Source organism: Xiphophorus maculatus, chromosome 9 (assembly GCF_002775205.1).
Source record: "Xiphophorus maculatus strain JP 163 A chromosome 9, X_maculatus-5.0-male, whole genome shotgun sequence".
NCBI classification, from domain to species: domain Eukaryota; kingdom Metazoa; phylum Chordata; class Actinopteri; order Cyprinodontiformes; family Poeciliidae; genus Xiphophorus; species Xiphophorus maculatus.
The window spans coordinates 23349612-23374169 of NC_036451.1; the positions used below are offsets into that span (position 1 = coordinate 23349612).

Genomic DNA, 24558 nt, shown 5'->3' on the forward strand with positions numbered 1-24558 from the left:
AAGAAATACCAGTGATCGTTACACAGCGCTATCATCTGACAGAATGTGCAAACGGGGCATGGTTCTCTTAGTCATAACTGTTCGGGATGGCTTATCTTGGCATCACATTGATGGAGGGGAAACAACGACGGTAAGGCATTAACCAGCCATGTAAATGATTGAATAAATCACTGTGACATCTTTGGGCTGGGGCTCGTAAAACCTGAAGGAGCAGCATCCCCTTCAGACTTTGATCAGAACGTGCTGGAGAGTACAGTTTAGGTGCGAGAAGAGTCACAAGGTTCCCTGTCAACCTGGTGACAGTTTTTACCCAGGTGAGTTTCTTCAACTCAAATCTTGCCGTCAAAGTACTCGATCGGGTTGCTTCTTTTCTGAGAGTTGACGTTTTTCATCTCTAGTTTTAAAGGCCCGGGGTTGCCATGGCGTTACGCCGCTTGTCGTTTTGGGCGGCTGTGCTGCTCCTGGCCTCCTTGGATCTCTGGTGCTCCTCTTCCTCGGCTCCCTGTCCGGAATCCTGCGTTTGCCGAGGAGCTCTGCTGCTGAACTGCTCCTCGGCTGGCCTGTCCTCGGTACCGCAGCCCGTCCAGGACCCGATCGCCGAGCTCGACTTGTCTCATAACCTCCTCAGCTCTGTCACTTTTTATCAACCGCATCCCAACCTCAGGAACCTTTGGCTGGGGAACAACAGCATCCCACACTTGTCTCTCTGCGTAGAGAGAACCGTCACGGCTCGACGTCTCGGGCGTCGCTCGGCGGCCGGGAGCGGGTCCAGGTGCCTGACCTGGGCCCCCGCCTTGCAGCTGCTATCAGCTGAGAGGAACCTGCTGGAGCGGCTGCCGCGGGGTGAGTAGGTGTTATATAATCATACACCCATCCACATTAAACATTATCAAGGTGCTTAAAGGAGAAAAGCCTGCTGTCAGCAACACGCTAAAATCCCTTAAATGCGACCTTTAGCCTTCTCTGTGGAAGCAAAATCGTGTAATTAGGAATAATTGTTTTAGCGCACTCGCCAGTGGGAGTCACTGGTTTCCATAACAGTCCGTAAAAAATAAATGTAGCTTAGGCATTTTGTAAAGATGTAAATAAATAAAGAGTAGCACTTTGCGGTCGCGGAATCTTCAAATCAACCGTGTAGGAGACAAATTATGTTTGAGTGTAATTCCAGAAAAAAAAGCCTATTATGTTGTCACAAACAGAAACATTTTAGATTGACTGGGACTTCATCAGGAAGTGTGTGGTTTGGTCGGATGAGTCTAAGGTTGATCTTTTAGGAAACAATCACTGCAGCTGGGTTTGGTGGGTTGATGACAGAAAACTGACAACAGGTTATTTCAGTGGAATAATGAGCCAAGTCATGATGCCAAATTTACACCGAAATGGTGAGTCGATATTAGTGCATACACATAATTTCCATAAAAGGGACAAAATTATGGAGTTGAAAGCACGGCGTTCAGGGGCCACGATTCTTTTTCTCCATTTAAATCCATAGTAATGTAAATTCTTTTATTTTTAATGGCTCAGCAGCAAACAAAATATGCAATGTTTCAATGATCAAAGTAGAAAGGAGCAACTTACTGTAGGGCTGAAATGAGGTTTTCCTTAATAAAAGAAATTCTCTCTGTTTAAAAAAGAAAAAAAGTTTTAATATACTCCCAGCAACAAAAGTGAGAAATATAATGGACGGGTGTACCCAAGTTAGTTCTTGAGTAAAAAGTTGCTGGATGTTTTTTCCTACTTACAATGATTTTAAAATGGAAACAAATTAAAAAATAAGATGGTTTGTTAAAAAAACTACTTTGTGCCTCTCCTGATATTTTCTATTTAAGAAGATGCAAATTTGTGATTCTTGAACTGTGGTCAAGGGATGAACAAAACATTTTTCCAAGAACTGCAAATGGCCCCCAGGCTGCACTTTGAACACCCCGATCTTGAGAGATTGTGCAAAGAAGACTGAAAAATCCCTCTCTCTGTATCATCACACTGCGTCAGCACACTATGCATGTTGCCTGAGGGGGGACGAAACATCCCAAGAATCACTCTGTACTGTGCAAGATTATAATGTAGAAATACTCTCCAGGATTAAAGAACTGAGGATTTTTGCATACTATGTGAGTTAATGTGGGTACATTTCTAGGCCCGCTGCACACAGGATTGTGGAATATTGGTTGATAATTGTCATATGATTATGAATAATAATAATAAAACAGGTCTCTTATATTTATTTTTAGGCCATAGCACACCCCCATTATCAACAAAAATTTTTTTATGCAGCCCTCATAAGGAACTCGTGTTTAAATATAACGTTTCTACGTAAAATAAGTCACAAAAGGAGATTTTAATGATTAATGCTGATGTCACACCTTTTTTCTCACATTAGTGTCGTTTTATAGTTGCAATTTTCCGCCTTTGTTGTCAGCTGCAAACATTATTAAAAACCCCATACCTGATCATTGGTGAAGATAAATGACGAAAAAGGATGCTCAGGGGCGTGCCGTGGTGGCGTAGGGGTTAGCGCGGCCCACATTTGGAGGCCTCAAGTCCTCGACGCGGCTGTCGCGGGTTCGATTCCCGGACCCGGCGACGTTTACCGCATGTCTTCCCCCTTTCCTGTCAGCCTATTTCATGAAAAAGGGACTCTAGAGCCCACAAAAATACCCCCTAGAGGGGTTAAAAAAAAAAGGATGCTCAGCAATTATAGGGTTGCTTTTTTGTAATGCTATTAAATATGTTTCAATTAATTATTAAGAAGGGTCAAGATAATCTGACATGTACCTCTAAAAAAGCAAATTAGCAAGAGATGATTCATTATTAATTTTCAAAATGAGGCTAATTTTTCTTTGTTTTATTATCTTTTGAGAGCCAATATGCCCGACTCATTTCAAGGTCAAGTATATTGGTTCTTATCTGGTGCATACTCTCTGTAGAGTGGTGTAAATCAAGGTTAAACTGACAGAACTGGACCATGAGTGACAAAATAATCAAAATGTAATATGTAATTTTAGCAGTAAATCAATGTTTAGGTAAACTAAATATTTTGGATGTTAAAATGGAGATGAATGCAGTGACCCAGTGAAGCCAGTTTGTTTTACCGAGTTCCCAGAAAGAAATGTTTTTTTTGTTAGTTTTTTTTAGGAGTGGCAGGAGAAGAACATCCATCTGATAACTTCTACGGTCACACCTTTATTTGTCGTACAGAATGGAATTAGGAAATGTCTTTGCTAAAACTGGCTAAATTGATCAGGCTTTGGTAAAAATAAAAATAAAAAAAGAAAGAAAAGGCATAATAATTTAGTATAAATCTAAAAAAAGAAGCTTATACTCTACAATCCAAATGTGTATACAGCTTGTAGTTGTTCAGATTTGCCTTTCAATTCCACACACACACAAACCCTTTCTATCCTTTATCTTTAGAACTTTGCACCATGCACAAATGAGTGAACCTCCCAAGATAATAACGCCGCTGTTACAGTTATATTGACATTCCACTGGCTTAAACAAGGTGTGAGTCTGCAAATGAAATATTTATGATTTCATGGTTTCACAGGCCTCCCTGTGCTTGAACATGTTTTTCTTTCCTTGGAAAGGTTTTTCTTTTGCTTTGTACCGTTTGAAGAGCTGCTTTGAGAGTCCTGAGGCCCAGTTCTGGTTAGGTGGAGGAAAAAGGATACATAGCATTCCATTGGAAGTAGAAATATGGAAATATGAATGTGTAGCATGCATCTCTCTATCAGTTCTCCTACATCAATGCTTATAAGAACTCAAGTCTCTTGAGCTGTACCTTTACCAGATTTGCAAATGTAGAGACGGTAATCTGGTCTATTTTTCTTTGCTCCAACTCAGTCAGATTGGATGGAGAGCACCAGTTTTCAAGCTTTGGCTGGATTCTAAATTACATTTTGTGGACTTGAATATATGTATCCAACACACAGCTCTGGTTGTTTGTCTATGGCCTACTCGAAGGTTGCCCTGGCCCAGTTTTGAGTCTTTTCCAAGTTAATTTGTTGCTTTATTTGTCCACAACAACTTCCATATATTTCCTGTTTCTTCTACCTTGCCTATAAAGTTTGAACAGGAATTGTTTTTTTTTGGCTTCCTCTGTTCTGTCTTTGTCAGTCCTCTGTTATTCTGCTCAAATATGAACTCAAAGACAAGAGAGGATAATAAAACTGAAGTTAAATTTCGGAAATTTGATGTGTTAATGCAGGATTATCAGTGACCCTATCCCGACCTTCGAGTTTTCCCTTTGGTCTAATGTGTAAAAAAAAAAAAAAAAGTCAGTCATCACAAACTTAGGAGTAAAAACGGGATGGCAGCCTAAAATTTGCCTTCCATATCAACACTGTGGTTAAGTCGTCTTTCTTTCAGCTGAAGCGCCGGTCAAAAATCAAGCCCCTAAATTCTAGGCACCAGCCAGACACAGTGATCCACGCTTTTAGTACCTTTTACTAGTGGATTGTTGTGACTCCACACCTCCCTGGTACAAAATGCTGCTCCATAATTTTTGACCAGTGCAGGTATACAAGAGCACATAACTCCGGTTTTTCAATGGCTTCGTGTTCAGTTTTGAATCCATTTAAAAATTCTTTTGTTAGTTTTTATGTTGTCTAATGGTCTTTTCTTTAGATCATTTGACCAGATGCGTTTAACAGTCCAGAAGAGACAGAGCCTTTGCAGCTCTGGCTCCTAAAACGTGGAATGAGTTGCTACTAAAGGTCAGACAGGCCCTATTTATTGCCATTTTTAAAACTCATTTAAAAAACTTATTATTTTTTAGGCTTTTAACCCAAAGTGAGCAAGCATCTGTGTCTTAATATTGCTCTCTTTCCTTGGATCTGTGATGTTTTTAAGTTCTGTTTTCTTATAGTTGTCTGGATTGTTTTGTTTTTGTCCTTCATCTTACATTTTTGCACAGCATTTTGGTCAGCTGCTACATTTTAAATGTTTTAGAAATAAAGTGGTATGGTATCTAGACACTCCTTTTGAAAATTTCTGGCCAGGTTTCTGACAACATAATGGAGCCACCATTGTGTTTTTCCACAGTGAAGATGTGTTAAAGGTAATGTGGAGTTAATTGGTTAGGGTTAATATGAATTACAACATCATTTAATTTCCCTTAGTAATCAATAAAGTATTTTTGAATAGAATTTGAATTTTCCTTCATGACAAAAGTGGCCTGAATACAAACATCACACTTTTCATATTTTTATTTGTAATATATATTTCTACATTAAAAAAAAGTTTCTTTTTTTGTTCCACTTCAAAGTTATGCACTACTTAATGTTGAGCTTCTGCATAAAATTTCAACATATGAATGTTTGCGGTTGTAGTATGATTAAATGTACAAAATTTTGAAAAATCTTACCTTAGAGAAGATCTTTGTTTCTTTTTGGAATCCGCTTCCTGATGATGTTGAATTTTAATTAAATCTCATTTCGTTTCTTCGAGGCCTGGATGCTGTTGAATCCTTACAGGTCCTGGAGCTGTCTTTCAACAGGATCTCAAGTCTTGAACCGGGAGTCCTTGGTGACCTTCATCAGCTGCGGGAGCTTCATTTACAGCATAACTTGATTACACATCTGGATCCACAGATGCTTCAGAATTTAGAGCAACTCCAGGTAAGCCTGGTTTTTGATGCCTATTATTCTCTGTACCAGGTGAAATGTTGAATTCTGTTAATTCAACACTTTTTAGAAAAGTGTTTGGGGTTAGGATTTACTGTTCTAACTTTAGTATAAGGCTAATTACCTCTACTTAATCTCATTCAATATTGTGTTCCTCTCAAAGGTTCTTGACCTGAGGTTCAACATGTTAACAACCATGCAGCAATTGACATACCTCACTTTGCGCGACGTTGGAGCAGATGTTAAGCTGGGTGGAAACAGGTGGCGCTGTGACTGCAACATGCGTAGTATAAGAAGGCAGATGGCTTATGACAGCACCAGAGGCATGCAGACCTGGAACATCATATGTTTTGAGCCTTCCACCGTCTCAGGCAAAGACCTTCTGCAGCTGGATGAGGAGGACCTAACATGCTTAAGCTCTGAAAACAACTTAAATCTTCACCGAGATGTGACCGTGTACAGTGGCGCTGAGATCCTGCTCTCCTGCTCAGCACAAGGTAACACATGACATACTGTATAATCAAGAGTTAATAACACAGTAAATTAACTCTTACCTTAGTCCTATTATTTTTATGCTGTTGTTTTTTTAGAGTCAGAGTGGTGGACACCCGATGGTCGAGCATCTGTGAGCCAGCAAGAAGATCGTCTGCTCATCAGTGACTTTTCAGAGGGAGATACAGGACTGTATGTGTGTATATCTGAAGAAGACCACGTTCTGTCTGTTTTTAACCTCCAAATCAGTAAAATGAGAGGTGCAAGACAGGAAAGAAGGTTACCCGGGGTCCGCAGTCAAACAACCCCACAAACACCTACAAGCAGGATCGCTGGAGAGACAGCTGGGGGCTTTACACACTCTGACCTGGCTTTGGCAGTGTGTCTATCGATTTTCTTCACGTTTCTGTTGGCGTTCATCCTCGGAGTCCTGGCGAGACCATGTATCGACAGGCTGTGGAGAATGGTCAGCAAAAAGAAAGACTCCCCAGCGACTCATACCGTCACTTCTGCTCAACAGAGACATTATGACAACCAGGCCTTTTCAAATGCTGAGGAACCAGAAGAGATAGGACATTACAGGGAGAGAAGAGTCACTTTTAGTCGCATAGAGGTCACAGAGGAAAACAATGTGCAATATTATGATGCTGTTGCGAGTGGCGATCAGCAGAGCATTAGAAGCGACGAGATGTTTGAGTATCAAGAAGTCGAGGTTGACTTACATGGGCGACCCAGGGAAAAGCAGAGTGATGACAGTAGCTCAGCTGAATTGGCTGCAGAGCGCCTGCGCAACATGGAGTTTGAACCTATTCCAGACCCAGATGAGCTAGAGGAGAGGAGAAGCCTTTCATCATCCTCAGATTCTTCAGTATCAGACCAAACGACCAGAAAGCACACCATGCCCAAGTCTCTTCAGCTGGTAGAAGACTCGTTTCAAACGAGAGCAGATTTATCAATAGCCACAAAAACAGAAACCCCACAAATTGTGGATACAAAGGGCAAAAGTGAATATCCTGGCTCCTCTGTTCTACATACTTATAAGCCAAACACCACAGACTCTGATATTTCTCAGGGTGATGAAGAACTATTTGAATTCAGTGATGGTGCTCAAAGTCCCTCAGCCAAGACTGGCTATGATGCAAAAAGTCCAAGAGATGTACTGGAGTATTCCTCTTCCGCTTCCTCTGATTCAAGTGACAGTGACAGGGAGCCAATGCGAACTAAAATCAAACAAAAGACAAAAAAGAAGCAGAAGAAAGTTGCACAAAAATCGAAACCTGGAACAAGTTCATCTTCTTCTTCCCACAGTGAGAGCAAAGAAAAAATGACATATGATGGTAGAGGCAGAATCAACATTCAGCAGCTTCCACTACAAGAGTCCAAAACAAAACTTGATGAGTCAGCTGAACGTTGGCCTGCTGTAGATCTTCTGCACATTCCTCGTCTCAAAAGGCGTCTCGATATCAAAGCGCTGTTACCAAGTTCTGATTCATCTTCTAGTAGGGAGAGTGAGGATCTGACAAAAAATACACAAGATGAGTTAATGATAGCAAGACGCCCCACTAATGAGTCTCAAAAAGTAAGTCCTAAGCCAGGAAACCAACTGCCTGGCTTTGAACTCAGAAAAACATCAGCAAACAAGAGACCTCTTGACCCCAAAGAACCAACAGCAGGTTCAGATTCATCTTCTAGTAGTGACAGTGACCATGACATGAAAGTCCATATAACACAACAGAAACAAGAGGACTTGCCAAAATCAAAGTTTCCAACTAAAGTAACTGAGACGGTAACCCAGAAAGCTCCAAGCCAGTGGCCTTCAATTGATCTTGGGAGAGTAACGAGAATAAAAAGACGTCTGGATATCAAAGCACCAAAAGCAGATTCAGATTCATCATCTAGCAGTGACAGTGAGGATGAAGCAAGAGATCAACTGATGAAACAAAAGCAAGAGGAATTGCTGATGTCAAGGCTTCCAGGTAAAGTTTCTCCAACAATGCATCCCAAACCAGAAAATCGTTGGCCTGTACCTGAACTTGGAAAAACAACCCAAATCAAGAAAAATGTGGATATCAAAGCAGCATCCACAGAGTCAGACTCATCTTCTAGTAGTGACAGTGACAATGAAAGAAAAGATTATATGACATCAAAAGAGCAAATGGAATTACATATCTCAAAAGTTCCAACTAACTTAACTACAGCAAGTCAGAAACCAAAAAGTCAGTGGCCAGTACTTGATTTTGGGAGAGTAACGAGAATAAAAAGACGTCTGGATATCAAAGCACCAAAAGCAGATACAGATTCATCATCTAGTAGTGACAGTGAGGATGAAGCAAGAGATCAACTGATGAAACAAAAGCAAGAGGAATTGCTGATGTCAAGGCTTCCAGGTAAAGTTTCTCCAACAGTGCATCCTAAACCAGAAAATCGTTGGCCTGCACCTGAATTTGGAAAAACAATCCAAATAATGAAAAATGTGGATATTAAAGCATCATCGACAGAGTCAGACTCGTCTTCTAGTAGTGACAGTGTCATTGAAAGAAAAGATCAAATCACACAAGAGAAGCAAGAGGAGTTATATATTTCGAAACTCCCAACCAATGTAACTACATTAACCCAGAAGCCAGCAAACCAGTGGCCTACCCTTGATTTTGGGAGAACAACAAAAATCAAACGACGTCTGGATATCAAAGCACCCACTGCAGATTCAGAGTCATCATCTAGTAGTGACAGTGAGGATGAAACAAGAGGCCATGTGATGAAACCAAAGCAAGAGGAATTGCTGATGTCCAAGCTTCCAAGTAAAGTTTATCCAACAGTACATCCCAAACCAGAAAATCATTGGTCTGCACCTGATCTTGGCAAAACAACCCAAATCAATAAACCTGTGGATATCAAAGCGCCATCAACAGATTCAGATTCGTCTTCTTGTAGTGAGAGTGACAATGAAAGAAAAGATCAAATCACACAAAAGAAGCAAGAGGAGTTATACATTTCAAAACTTCCAACTAAAGAAACTACAGTAACCCCAAAGCCAGAAAACCAGTGGCCAACCATTGATTTTGGCAGAGTAAAACGGATCAAAAGACGTCTGGATATCAAAGCACCCACCGCAGATTCAGATTCATCTTCCAGTAGTGACAGTGAGGATGAAACAAGAGGCCATGTAATGAAACCACACCAAGAAGAATTGGTGATTTCACAGCTTCCAGGTAAAGTTCCTCCAACAGTGCGTCCAAAACCAGAAAATAATTGGTCTGCACCTGATCTTGGCAAAACTACCCAAATCAAGAAACCTGTGGATATCAAAGCATCATCAACAGACTCATCTTCTAGTAGTGACAGTGGTGATGACATGAAAGACCACATAAAACAAAAGAAGCAAGAGAAGACGCATATCTCAAAACATCCAGTTAATGTAACTACATCAACCCAAAAGCCAGCAAACCAGTGGCCTACCCTTGATTTTGGGAGAACAACAAAAATCAAAAGACGTCTGGATATCAAAGCACCCACTGCAGAGTCTGAGTCATCATCTAGTAGTGATAGTGAGTATGAAACAGAAGGCCATGTGATGAAACCAAAGCAAGAGGAATTGCTAATGTCCAAGGTTCCAAGTAAAGTTTATCCATCAGTACATCCCAAACCAGAAAATAATTGGTCTGCACCTGATCTTGGCAAAACAACCCAAATCAAGAAACTTGTGGATATCAAAGGATCATCAACAGATTCAGATTCATCTTTTAGTAGTGACAGTGACAATGAAAGAAAAGATCAAATCACACAAAAGAAGCAAGAGGAGTTATACATTTCAAAACTTCCAACTAATGTAGCTACATCCACCCAAAAGCCAGCAAGCCAGTGGCCTTCCCTTGATTTTAGGAGAACAACAAAAATCAAAAGACGTCTGGATATCAAAGCACCAAAAGCAGATTCAGATTCATCATTTAGTAGTGACAGTGAGGATGAAACAAGAAGTCATGTTTTGAAACCAAAGCCAGAAGAATTGCTGACATCCAAGCTTCCAAGTAAAGTTTATCCATCAGTACATCCAAAACCAGAAGATAATTGGTCTGCACCTGATTTTGGCAAAACAACCCAAATCAGGAAACCTGTGGATATTAAAGCATTATCAACAGATTCAGATTCATCTTCTAATAGTGACAGTGACAATGAAAGAAAAGATCTAATCACACAAAAGCAGCAAGAGGAGTTATATATTTCGAAACTTCCAACTAATGTAACTACATCCACCCAAAAACCAGCAAGCCAATGGCCTACCCTTGATTTTGGGAGAACAACAAAAATCAAAAGACGTCTGGATATCAAAGCACCAAAAGCAGATTCAGAGTCATCATCTAGTAGTGACAGTGAGGATGAAACAAGAAGTCATGTTTTGAAACCAAAACCAGAAGAATTGCTGACATCCAAGCTTCCAAGTAAAGTTTATCCAATAGTACATCCAAAACCAGAAAATAATTGGTCTACACCTGAACTTGGCAAAACAACCCAAATCAAGAAACCTGTGGATATTAAAGCATTATCAACAGATTCAGATTCATCTTCTAGTAGTGACAGTGACAATAAAACAAAAGATCAAATCACACAAAAGAAGCAAATGGAGGTACATATCTCAAAACCTCTAACTAACGTAACTACAGCAACTCAAAAGCCAGCAAACCAGTGGCCTTCCCTTGATTTTGGGAGACTAACACGACTCAAAAGACGTCTGGACATCAAAGCACCTACAGCGGATAAAGATTCATCATCTAGTAGTGACAGTGAGGATGAAACAAGAGGCCATGTAATGAAACAAAAGCAAGAGGAATTGCTGATGTCCAAGCTTCCAAGTAGAGTTTATCCAACAGTACATCCCAAACCAGAAAATCGTTGGTCTGCACCTGATCTTGCCAATATAACCGAAATCAAGAAAAATGTCGAAATCAAACCAACATCAACAGATTCAGATTCGTCTTCTAGTAGTGACAGTGACAATGAAAGAAAATATAAAATCACACAAAAGCAGCAAGAGGAGTTATACATTTCAAAACTCCCAACTAATGTAACTACATCCACCCAAAAACCAACAAACCAGTGGCCTACCATTGATTTTGGAAGAGTAACACGAATCAAAAGACGTCTGGATATCAAAGCACCCAAAGCAGATTCTGATTCATCTTCCAGTAGTGACAGTGAGGATGAAACAGGAGTGAAAAAACAAGAGGAATTGCTGATTTCACAGCTTCCAGCTGAGGTTCCTACAACAGTTTGTCCTAAACCAGATAATTGTTGGTCTGTACCTGATCTTGGAAAAACAAAAGAATTCAAGAATCCTGTAGTTCCTAGGACACAATCAACAAACTCTGATTCATCTTCTGGTAGTGACAGTGATAGTGAAAAAGACAAAATGACAAAACTGAAACAAGAAGATTTACTAATATCAAAGCAGCCAGTTCAAACAAGCCAAAAAGCAAGTCAAAAGCAAGGAAACCAATGGCCTTCCCTTGATCTTTGGAAAATAAGACAATTTAAAAGACGTCTTGATATCAAAGCACCAGCAGCAGATTCAAATTCATCTTCTAGCAGTGACAGTGAGGATGAAACAAGTGGGCATGTGGTACAACAAAAACAAGAGGAACTGCGGATGTCAACGTCTTCTACCAAGATGACAACAAAGGTAAAATTGGAAAATCAATGGCCTTCATCTGTTCTTGGCAAAACATACATCAAGAGTCCTCTAGATATTAAGGTACCATCTCCAAGTTCTGACTCATCTTCAAGCAGTGAGGATGAGACAAGAGGTCACATGAAAACACAAAAGCAAGAAGAATCACTAATCTTAAGGAATTCAGCTGACATAACTCAATCATTAAGATCTAACTCAGAAAATCAATGGCCTACCCTGGATCTTGGACAAATACCAAGTATTCAAAGACGTCTAGATATCAAAGCTGCTGTTCCTCGTGAATCATTGTTGAAAGTTGACAGAGAGAGAAACCTTGAAGGAGTCAAGCCATCCTTAACCAGACAGGTACATGATAAAGCTTCATCACCATTGCTACAATTGGGTCTCAACAGCAAATCAAACAAGTTTAAAAAATCTGAATCACAATCATCCAGTAGTGAAAGTGAGGATGAGAACAGAGACCAGAAAGCTAAAAACAGAAAAGATCAAACCTTTACATCAACAGCCTCAGAGAAATTAATAAGGTTTCAAATAGCTCCTGGGATATACATTCCTTACAATCCAAAGACAGACCACAACATTAAATTGGAAAAGTATACTGATATTTCAGGTGACCTGGAGGACATGCCAACAAATGACACCAGCAGAACAACACTTGAGGTAGACCCAGAGCTTCAGTCAAGATGGGCCACAATGAATCTTGGAGTCTCCCGCTTCCGAAAGCATCTCGAAATCTCATCCCATGCAACAGAATCCGATCTGAACTCCCCAGCAGACTCTTCTTTCACCTCCGGCAGTGAAAGTGGATCTGGGAGAAGACAAAGACTAAGGAGAAGGTTTGTTGGGATCCAAGAAACACACAAAAGCTCGTCTCCAGAGCTGGAAAATGTTCAACTAAATGTGTCTCCAACTCCAAAGAGTCCAGAAGACACGTTCACTTTCTCAGATATAGTTAAACAGAGAATAAATAAAAATCACAGTGATAAAGATTCAAGTAGTCCATCAAAGCAGAGCTCTAATTCCTCTTCTAGCAGTGACAGTGAGGATGAGACAAAAGACCACAGTGTTATTGACCTGAGTCGTGGTGTTCCACGCATTAAGAGGCGTTTAGATATCAAGGCACCGTCTCCAGAGCCAAGTAATACCCCACCTTTTCTCATTGGAAATGAAGACTTGACAGAGCACAATGCATTGCAAAGCACACAAGCATCAACTATCATTGGACCAACAGATGAATCGCTTATCACTTATAAGCGATCTATTTTCAAATCCTTATCACTACCAAGTAGTTCTTTCACACCGAATGGCAGCCGTCAGACTGTCAGCTATATCCCCAATCTTTCAAAAGATGGGTCAAATGACAAGGATACGTCTCTTTCTTCAAAGGCCCCAAAAAGTACAAGCTTTGATGACATCATAAAGAGGAGACTGAGACCATCCAGATCCAAGACCGATGGAGACCTGATGGAAAAAATAAAATGGACTCATGTTGGTCATCATTTGCCTGACCTTTCAAGCTCCAAATCACGAGAAGGAGTGGATGTAACGTCCAAATCTCTGCCGCAAGCTTCATTCACAGAGCTAACTTCTCCCTCAAACGATTCTGAAAGTAGTACAACTGCCTTTAGCATATTGCAGCTCAGCAAGAAGTCAGATGCAACACAAACACACAAATATTCATCACTTGGTCCGGAAGTCGCACCCTCTCCCTCCGGTGATGTTCTCCGTGTGCTTGGAAACTCGTCCCAAAGGACACCAGAAATTCAGAGGGCTGCATTAGGGGACAAGAATGAGAGAAAAGGCCTGAGTGCCCTAAAAGCCATGTCACGAGACAGGAGAAACTGGGAGGGGGATGAAGATAGACATCTTGTGTTTGATACACAAGATGGCAGCATCTCCAGTCACAGCCAGTCTGAAAAAGACAAAGTCTTGTCTCAACAGTCTCAAATTCATTCTCCTTCTGCGAGTGAGTCGAAAAAAGACATGGATTTGTTGCTGTTGTACGGTGTTCCCCGCTACAAGAGACATGGTATTGGGGACTCATTGACAGAGACTTCACGTCCTGATCCAGCTACACCTCAGCAAGATGACTGAAGAGGGCAAAAGGTGGGGATCTCCTTAATAAAGAAAAGATCCTGCTGGTAGAAAAAGTAAAAGTATGAGCAGGTGTGAAATCAGGAAGAACTGGCAGCCAATTGGAGTTTTTTTTTTTTTTTTAAGTATGCACATTATTTTTAAGTGTAAATTATTACAACTGTATAAGCTTTGAAATGACATGTCAATATTTGTGACTAGTAGTTTTAGGAGCAGCCAACCTCAATTATGTTTAATGTTTGAAACAGTTTTTGGTTGTCACTTTAAAATGATCAAGACACTTTCAAATCAAGTTCACTATGAGATCATTTATACTCCTACCTACATTAAAACAATTTCCTAAAGCAGAAATAGAGCCTGAGTATTTGTAAAGAGGTGGACTGTAATAGTAATGTCTGTTGTACTTTTTCCCCCCCAAACATCCTATATAGTCAGAGAATCCAGGTATCAGCCAGTAAGTTAATAAACCTTTTTATTTATGTGTATAGACATTGGTTATAGTGAAAACAAACATATAGACACTTATTGTTTACATACATATTTACAGTCGGGACAAGGCTGTTCATCCTCCTGCATTTTCATTGGAGAATACTAAAAGATTTATCTCTACACAGTATTTGGTAAGCAATGAAACAGTTAAATCCAGTTTTTGCTAATGGTGGAGATCCCCAATGGAATCGTATGTGTGTGATCTAACGACTGATTTTTATGTGCATCATAACAACTGCAGAATTTTTTTTTATATATATGTATATATAAAAAAAATATATATTGCATGAACTTCAAAATAAAATAAGAGTCTTCACACCGGTTGCAGCTGTCTTATTACTCTCTACATAATGATGCGTGGGATGGGATAAATGCAGGAGGGAACTCCTGAGCCACCATGAGGTTTACAGGTGTGTTCCAGGTCGTAGTGGACACAATTGTATTTTTTAATTTTTTTTTTCATAGGAAAAATAAACTAACATGACTGTGTTTGTCAAATTAAGCACAAAACACATGCACAAATAACTGTACAAAACAAAGCATGTCTGAAAAATGTTTTCAAAAAATCTCATCCATTCACAAAAGGCTCTGTCAGAGCATGCATGCAAATAGTAAATCTTCTGACGGTGCAGCATCACATCACAGTCAAAGACAAAAAAGATTTTATACATGTGTTACAAGAACATTACACTAGGCGAACAGAACAGCATAGCATCATCACACACTTTCAAACGGTCAGTGTCCACATTTTTTTTCGTTTACGCCCTACGGGTGGTACAAAGAAACGCTTTGAGCAAACCTACCTCGCTAGCCTAAAGGACGCCGCGTCCTCGGAGGGTCTCGGGTGTTCCACTGCAGCTGTAGTAACACTGTCAGCGTTGGGAGGAATGCTACTCGTTAAAAGGAGACCAGAAACTATCCATGGACTGAGGAAGACGAACAAATGCCAAATACCAAGACAAAAAAAAATGGACACCATCTGGCACTATGTAACACAGCCTAAACAGTCTGAAATCGTCCTGAAAGGTTACCTGACTACTTGTGTGTCACTGACTGCATGTCCTGAATGTACGGTGTCTTCCAAAAAGCGTCGAGCACCCCTGATTTTTTTTCCCCACAGTTTGTCAAGTTGTAAACACAAACATCGGCGCGTTTTGATGGGGATTTTTTTTTTTTTGTGACAAACCAACACAAAGCAGTGCACCATACTGAAGTGGAGGGAAAATGAAGTTTTGTTTTTATCCTAATTTGAGAGTTGTGTGGTGTGTTTGCATCAGGTCCTATTTACTCTGGAAAAAAAAAACAGAAAACTCTATAAAGACCAGAGTTTTTATAGCAGACAGGCCACGGAGAAAGTTGTGAAGATGTTTAAACGCTATGGAAACAAGGTGGTGTATGCGTACCACTACTGCATATTAAATTATACTGGAAGCACTTTGCTGTTCTCTAGTGGTCACATTCATTCTAAATCCTTTCCAACATAGCTTATTTACTAAATACATCTGGTACATGCTATATTCAAATTAACCTATTCAAATTTAAAATTGTTTGAAAAAAACAAAAAAACGTATTTTATTAAATAAATTCAGACAAGGATTTAAAGTAGAGCTGACATCCTGAGCTTGGAACATTGTTCAGGGTATTCGTCAAATATTCATCTTAAAATGTAAATGAAGTGGTGAAACTGTCTACCCAGACAGACAACAGTTGGATACGCAGAAGAAGGTGTGAAAAACTAAATAATCTAAGACTCGTACTCCACAAATCTGACCCTCAAGTACGGTATGAATGGCCAAAGGAAATGCATTAAAGAAGTCATCAGAAGTGGCATTTACCATAAGATACAGTAAACTAAGGTCAGATGAGACCAAGATTTAACTTTCTAGCCAAGAGGGAAAACTCTTATGGAAAACTGCATATCGCCCACTTCATCATCCCCACCGTTATTTATGGTGGTGGCAGGATCATGCTGTGGTGATGCTGTTCTTTGCAGAAACAAGAGTTGATAGGCAAACTACTAAATTAGCAAAACACAGTAAGAAAATTGGTTGGAGTCCACAAAAAAAAACACAACAACTTGACTTTTAGTTGGACGCTCAAATTAACACAACTAGTAGACTTAAATAACCAAAACAAACCAAAAAAAAATTCCAACTCTAATTGCTGAAAAGTAGTTGTAAGCAGGACTAATTCTGGGGGGTTGAATACAAATGCATGGTCCAATTTTTATTTTTTTTTTAATGCATCGTTTTCCTTCCGCTTGAGAACGAAGCACTACTTTGTGCTGGTCCATTACGTCAAATCTCAACAAAATGCGTAGGAGTTTGTGTTTGTTTTGCAACAAACTTCGGAGGAAAAAAAAAAAAAGTAAGAGGTATGAATACTTTTGAAAGGCACCGTAGAGTCACATGTAGAAATTTTAGGGTTTGTTGGTATCTGTGCGGGACACACAATGCGACTTTCCATGTTTGAGGCACAGTAACACTCTTATCTACGCAGCGTAGAGACATAAACCGTCGTTAGACCAATGAATGCAGAGCAGAGCACTGGTGGCTCACGGTTGCACTGTAGTAAGAGTTAGTAAGCAGCAATGCTGATTTGTTTGGTGTTATGAGGTCTGAAGTCTTTGCATGGGGCTAGCAGAAAGTTATCAGCAAAACAGGAGGAGGGATAAGAGAAGAAAGAAAAAATGGAGGGAAAGAACAAACTGGCTTTTTCTGATGGTAAACGGTGCAGGCATCAGAAACCTGCAGTCAACCCTTTGACACAGTGTGCTTTAAGGAGAACTACTAAACTAAACAAACCCACAGACAGTAGTTAGTGCCATCTGTCCCGAGGAGCTCAGGTCGAAGTTCATTGCACGGGTCTTTTAATGTGTGTGTGTGTGCCTAGAGGTTTCCGAGTGATCCTGGTTGAGACTCGAACGCAACGCGTGAATGGTCGCCCCCTCTTGGTTTCCCTGCGCTGACTACGCCATTTTGTTCCCACCGTCAGCGTATGATAGATACCATGTTATCCCAACACAGACAACAATATGAGACGTCACAGTGACAGAGAGCAACGCCACTCGGCGGGGTTCGGGAACAGGGGTCCACCCACAATGCAACTTCCATAGGGAGCATAACTCCACAAGGACAGCGCTCCTCCAAACGGGGAGTCGGAGAGCAGCAAAACCCCCCACCCACCCACAGTCGAACCCCTTCTTTTTAACCAGGAGGCACCAACTGTCACTGCCTTACCGATTTTGTTGGGTTTTGCTTATTGGTTGTTTATGCTCAAGAGTAGTTGTGGTCACAGTTAAACTTTTTTTTTTCTTCCATTCTCCCCCTCACCCCTCATCTGCAGCTATGACATCTGTCTTTCCTTGTACCATTCCACAAACTCATCCAGCAAAACAGGCCCTGACAAAAGGAAGAGACACAGAGTCAGTACTACCGTAACAAATCAGTGGGATACCAGAGATGCACCGATCCGATACTAATATCTGTATCGGACCCAATATTGGAAAAACTTTTTTTTTTTAGATTGGGTATGGGGCAGATCTATTCAGTCCAATTCTATGATTTTGCTCTGAGTGATGTTATGCTTTATTATTGATTTGACACTATATTCAGAATGCTTAATTTTCAGAACAATTTGAAAGAAGGTTTGTAGCAGTTTATTAAAAAAACAAAACATTGGTAGTCAACAGATTGTTTTTGTCAGTTTATTATTAATTTTACATTGGCTGATAATTAAAGTTGTGTTGTTTTTACATGTTTGACCAAGATTATGACGCTATTGCCATATTTATGCGTGCTGTGCTGGTGCAGAGTTATCAAATAAATGTGTAATTCAGTACATTTATGTCTGTGTTTAAAAAAAACAAATAAACGCTTTAGGGACTTTTGCTTTAGCACCGTTTTCTGAATCAGATCCGTTTTGCTGATATTAAACCTCAAATCAGTATCGGTATCAAGGGGGGGGGATGGATCAGTGCATCTCTATGTGATCCATTTCCATTCAATCGGGTTTTGACTTACAGGCACCGTCTTCATCATAGTTACTAAGGTCCAGGTTGATTGTCCTGCTGAACTCTAAAACATTGCACCACTGGTCTTTGTTGACGACTTTGTACTTTGATTGCTAAGGAACAAAAGGAAAACAGTTATTCTCAGTTTGCTTCTGTGTGGCTACAGACGCATTATTGATATGCTCACCTCTAAAAACTGATTAAACACAGGAAACAGAGGCCATGTTTTCCCCAGGAGAAGCCCCAGCATGCACTTTGCTGTGTTCAAGTCCAGACTCCTCTGATCTTTTTCCTGTCCAATGAAAAAATAAATAAAAATATTCATGTTAAAATTCAGGCAAAAATGACATGAAACCTTTTAATTTTTTCCTTTTCTTGTTCATTCTTAGAATTTTATCCAATACACCAAACCAAAGCTGCACACAGTGGAGATCAGTCTAACACTGAGCTGGTTCTCAGTTCAGTGTTAGACTTTCCTGTTGAACTCACTCTGCCTGGTCACACAATTTTTTCCCCAAAATATTCAAAACAAAATGCAGCTTGGAAAACCGAAATACTGTGCTACCTGGGGTTTGAATCCACGAGCCACATGTATTTTCCCTTGGGCACAAGATTGGCTGTTTATTGAGTGAATTACACTGTGATATAATCCATTTACTAATTAAGAAACCTCTCAAAACAAATGGCAGCGTTGTGTAACCAATTCTCGCGTGGAGCTTTTCCGATCAGTTGAAATGAATTAAATCTGAACACTGCCTGTGTGACTTCTCACTCGACTTACCCGAGCGAAATCAAAGGCGTATCTGTAGATGAGCTTAAAACTGGTGCTGTCGCTCAGGACAGATCTCAGGTAGTCGAGGGAATTCCTCAGTCTCTCAGTGGAATCGCACCTTTAAAAAAAAAAAAAAAAAACAGTAGAAGTACCTCAGAGAGGTTCAATACTTAAAAACAGCTCTGCTGAATTTAACAGAATTTGAACAGAAAGAGACAAAAACATTGTGGCTGGCTTACTGCAGTGAGCCCATGCCTCTTAGCCACTCCTGAAGAGTGAAGTACCCCATACTCTGAGCATCCAGCTTCCAAGCCAGAACCAGCATCACCACCTGGGAATAAAATGTAAAATGACAGTTGCATAAATTGTTAAACAGGAGCGATTCCTCTGGCAGCCTGTTACCGGACCTCAATGACCGGCTCAACAGAAACTGGCGATACAGGTTGGGAGTTTCAGGGGGATTGTCTGGGAGAACCAGAGATCACGCCGAGAAGAGCATAGAGGTTCAACAGAAGCACAGAGCTTAAGGCTTAACCAAGCAACAATGAAAAAAAATAAATAATCTGCATACATTCTCTGGCTCTACTCCAATGTCCTCGCAGAACTTCTCTATGCCCTCTGGACCCACGACGTCGTCACAACCTGGTTTAGATAAATGAGCGGCGTCAGCTCAGTTTATAGAGCTGTGAACGCACAGCAGTGATGGACGGATGAATGGATGAAGGCAACTAAACCAAACGCATGTGGAAGCTACTTGCCTGCATACTCATAGAACCACTCCAAACATCTTTTACTGGAAAACGTCTCCTCCTCCCGGATCTGCGATGTCTCGTGTTTTCTGAAAATGCTGCAGTTGAGGAGACAGTCAGCGGAACCACACACACAGTACAGCATGTGAACATGATGGTGTGGTTTAAGATATCCTGTATAAGATCCCTACTGGTAAAACAGTGGAAATGGCCATGGTTATGCCCATTTCCACTTTATCAGAAAAATCTAGTTCTTAGCAACACCACCTTCCACATTTTGTAACAATACAGAGAAAAAACTTCAACACATTTCATTTGAAATTTACGTGATAGACCAACTGAGCAATTACAGCGTTTCTGTAGGTTTCAGCCATTCAAATTTAAGTCGTTTTCTAACCTTGTGAAGGCCACCTTGACTGAAACTTAAGACAGGAAAAACTGCTAGTATGCTAGCAAATATATGCCATGCTAGTATATCCTTGTATGCTAGCTAATATACTACTATGCACTTGGTAGCATTATATGCTAGCTACTCTTACACACAGTACAGAGTGTGTAGACTCTCTTAGAGTGAAAGGCTAGCTAGCAAGGGTATATTAGTAGATAATTACTGGTAGCCTCAACCACTTTGAGCCACTGAAGCTAATGAAAAAGTCTTAATGTGACGTCAGTGTGCTGTGATGGCGCAGGGGTAAAGCACAACCCACATATGGAGACCTTAGTCCTCGACTCAGCTGTCGCAGGTTCGATTCCCGGCCTGGTGACATTCACTGCGTGCCTTCCTGACTCTCTCATTACTCAGTTTTCTGTCAATTCACTGTAAAATAAAGGCCACTACAGCCAATAAAACCTTAAAAAAAAAAAAAAAAAGTCTTAATGTGTCGGAAAGATTTGCCTGACAGAAAAGTCCCGTAAGAAAATGAAAAACACAAACAAAAACAGGATTAAATAGTCCTGCCGCAACAAAATTTAAGACTTGTTTTTTAAGGAATCTGGATTTTTTAAATGAATGTATAACATTTTAAGGACTTCATTTTAGATTCACATAAGACTTTTTAAGGGTGCATGGACACCTTGAATTAGAGCGAATGTAATCAAAGAAGAGCCGTAGTAACTCTGGAGTAGCTGAAGGGATTGATAGCACCAGCTGAAACAATCTGGTCTTAATTATTAGTGATGCACTCCACAAGTCTGGTCTCAATGAAAAACCTGTGATCACAGTAAAAAAAGGCCATAATAAGTGTTGCTCCCAGTTTGTCGGATGCCAAGCAGGAGAGACAGCAAACGCGACAGAACGCGATCAGGACAGAAGAGACCAAAAGTGACTTTTTTTTGGCCTACAAACAAAACAGTCTGTGTGGAATGCAGCGGCATGATTGCCAGAAAAATATTTAATTGATTGCCATAATTACATAAATTATAATCAACTAGAATTTTTAAGGCCTTTCTTACACTCTCCATTAGTTGTAGCATCTCAGCCAAAGAAAAGCTCCTGATGCAGGTGCATCAACTGGTCAAATGTGTTATCAAATATCACATTTAACTGTGATATTGAGCACACTGATGTTGCTGTGATTATTGCAATGCATCACATTGTGCAGCTCCGGGGTGGAGGAAAATACTACTAAACAGTTTTTGTTTGATATCATCTAAAAACTATGTATCGTTTTCTCCTACCTCACAATTCAGAGGGTCTTCTTCTTAAGATCTTACATTTCATATCTTAAATGACTCTTGCATCGGTTAATGCTTTTTTTTAAAATCACTTTGTAGCATTTTGAAATTTACGTGCAAAGTGCATTATAAATAAAATGTTATTACTATAAAATATTAATCCCAAAGGGGAAATTGGTTACAGTTGAGGAGCTCCTCCAATCCAAAGTGTTAAATATAACATTTATAACACAAGTGTGAAATTACAAGTAGTTTAAATATGACCCGAACATAAAATAAGTTAAATAAAATTAAAAACAAAGAAAATTTGCTACAACATGTTTCCACTACAATGTGTTGGTTCGTCAGAAAATCCCAATAAAAACACATTGAGGCTTCTGGTCCCGTAAGAAAATGAAAAACATTTTCTTTTTGCGGCACAATGTGGAAACATTTTCTTTTTGCGGCACAATGTGGAATAGTTCAAGTGATATGAATATTTTTATAAAAGAAGAAAAACAGAAAGAAATAGAAAAAAAAGAGGGGGGGAAATCGACTAGATCTTGAACAAAGGAATCTCCCACCTGTCTTGGCGACTTTTCTTGGCCGACAGGTCCTCTCCGGCAGAAGGTCTCCTCTTTTTTCTCGGCGGCATGGCTCTGGAGCAGCAAGCTGGGAAGGAAACAAATTATTATCAGCACTGCTACAGTCATATGACAAACTGGATCACTGGCTGCCCTTATAACGCCTCGTAAAGACGTGTAAAAAAAAAAAAAAAAACCAACAACTTAAAAACAAATGTATGCTTTACCATCAGCCTCCCCTCACCCTAATTGGAAAACACTGAACCAGTGGAGAAAAAAAATCCCTCATTGGGACAGCAAAAATCCCTGATATGTCTTCTTATTGGTGCTCCCAATATAGCATCTTACCACTATGCGTTGAATGTTCAGGAGGCATGCTAGGAAAAAGCTTCTTACTATCCTACCATCACAAACGTAAACTTCATTTAGAATTGGTGCTTCGGTCAAAGATTGGACTTTTCCATACTAATAGACCAGACTACATATAGACTCTGGAGCTTGCAAGGTGTTACGGAACAAGTGCACCGGAGCTACTATTATGTAGCTAAAGCTACGCAACAGCTTAGGTGTGACACCTTTGTGTGAACATGTGACTCCACCTGGAGTTTAAAAGTGTTTGCACATTTTTCCACAGGACTTCTTAATCTGCGACAAACCCTCCGAGGAGGCGGGCGTTCGTGATAAAGCTCTCTTCCGAAACTTCCAGCCTGGCGTTCAGGACGACAGCCTGAACGCCTAAAACGTTTTCAAGGGGAAATGCATTGGGCTTTGAAGGGAAGCTGAAAATAGGTCACTGTGTTTCAGATGATGCCGTGTGGGTTTACCTGACGGGTGGCTGTCCGGTCCAACGTCTTCGGTCAGATTCTAACAAAAAAAATGTTTTTTTTTTTAAAAAGATGTGGAAACATGACTGATATGTTCAGTGACAGGGGGATTCAAATAGAAAAAAAAAAAAAGATGACAGCAGATATTTACCAGCCGATGTAAGGTGTGATGGATCTTGTGGATATTGGCCAGTGTAGTCAGATGGGAATTCAGCTGAAAATCTAGGTCCACGAGAGAACAGATGTAAAACAATATATTCCTCTACACCTTAAATGTCCGTAACTGTGCAGGGGTGTAAGTTGAGTGACATCATCGCAGCCCAAACTAACTATCATTGTATTTTGGGACTATTTCTGGTTTAGTAACCAACGGATCAATGCGGATGGTCTCCAAATCAAGTCTTCATGTCCTAGCAAACTGCAGGGGAGGTCTCTCCCTCAACTCGGAACGCATTCGGCCATTTCAGCCACCCTGTCACAAAAAATAATCGTAGCCGATTTCTGATTTAAACCCGTCATCAAGCGGTGACTTACTTCTAGAGGCCAAACTTTGGATAAAATAGCCAACGCGTAGATGCGAACGGAAAGCACTAGCTTGCATGCCTAACGTAGCAGTCCAAGGCAAGCAACTTGCACAGAGTTTACAAAGTATCCAGAGAGCTGTGGCCGTGTGGGTGTTGTAGTTCTTCTTCCTGGAGGAGGCCATTGAGGGTTGCGGCTCCGCTTGGGATGCGGAACTACAACTCCCAAGCCTTTCCGAAACAACTACTTCTCTCAGACCCCGTCTACCCCCCAACATTTTTCACCCTGACTGAATACGCTTTACATTGATTAAAAAATGTATCGCTATATGGCCAGTGGCAGGAGAGCACTGCGCAGACGTTTCGCAGCAGCTGGTGCAGGTGACGCAAGGAGCGACAGCGGCGCTGCAGCAGGCAAACCAAAGATGTTTTAGGCAACTGCGTCACAATTTTCATTCTCCCCAACAGTCCGCAGCTGGCCAGAAAATCGGCCAATTAACGCAGACATTACGTCGGTGTCAAGTTTGAGCCGAAACGAGCCCGGCGGGGAAATCAGGCACGACGAATAATAATTATGGGGGGAAAAAAAAAAAAACACACCACAACTCACCGATAACCATCGAAAACAACCTGAACTCAAAACAACGTCGGCGGGATTTGACCGAGCACTGAATGCACAACACGAAAACCCGACCACGACGTGTCTGACTGAGCCTTTCTGCAGGCTCAAAACGAGTGAAATTACAGCAGGCGTCCGTCCTTTGTTGTCGCCCCAGACAGTGCTGCCAAATACAAAGAGAGCAGCAAATAACACGGGATTCATCAAACCTCACGGAGCCACGGGACAAAAGCGGATGTAGAAACCCCGCACGTCCGCTTCCTTCTCTCTGACACGCGACTCCCTAGCCGACAAACACCGCAAATTAACACCGAAAAGCCGCTGAAACGTTTCTACTTACTTGCCGCATCAGAGTGCATTTTTATGAAACATACAACTGTCTGTGGGAAGTCCGTGGACCGGCCAATAGGCGGGCCTTGCTAGCGTAAGTGACGCCCGCAGA

The 24558-nt window shown here is 40.7% G+C and overlaps 2 protein-coding genes across 4 annotated transcripts; one reads left to right on the forward strand and one right to left on the reverse strand.

Annotated features, from left to right (window-relative positions):
* The first annotated feature begins 57 nt into the window (after positions 1-57).
* On the forward strand, positions 58-15571 carry lrrc66 (leucine rich repeat containing 66). Its single transcript, XM_023339963.1, has 5 exons — positions 58-314; positions 399-843; positions 5449-5618; positions 5788-6121; positions 6215-15571. Exons 2-5 carry the CDS (start codon positions 420-422, stop codon positions 13891-13893), a joined length of 8607 nt encoding a protein of 2868 aa, XP_023195731.1. The 5' UTR covers positions 58-314; positions 399-419; the 3' UTR covers positions 13894-15571.
* Positions 13234-24535, reverse strand: dcun1d4 (defective in cullin neddylation 1 domain containing 4). 3 transcript variants are annotated; one of them, XM_005809936.2, is made up of 11 exons: positions 24457-24535; positions 23128-23198; positions 22977-23016; positions 22153-22240; positions 19925-20013; positions 19738-19808; positions 19406-19497; positions 19176-19284; positions 18582-18686; positions 18405-18507; positions 13234-17783 (listed from the first exon to the last, which is right to left on the reverse strand). In XM_005809936.2, the coding sequence occupies exons 1-11, from the start codon at positions 24473-24475 to the stop codon at positions 17728-17730; spliced, it is 843 nt and encodes a 280-aa protein (XP_005809993.1). In that variant the 5' UTR covers positions 24476-24535; the 3' UTR covers positions 13234-17727. The 3 variants fall into 3 exon arrangements, with proteins under 3 accessions (XP_005809993.1, XP_023195733.1, XP_023195732.1); XM_023339965.1 differs by lacking the exon at positions 24457-24535 and adding an exon at positions 24108-24431; XM_023339964.1 differs by lacking the exon at positions 24457-24535 and adding an exon at positions 23511-24057.
* Positions 24536-24558: the final 23 nt, after the last annotated feature.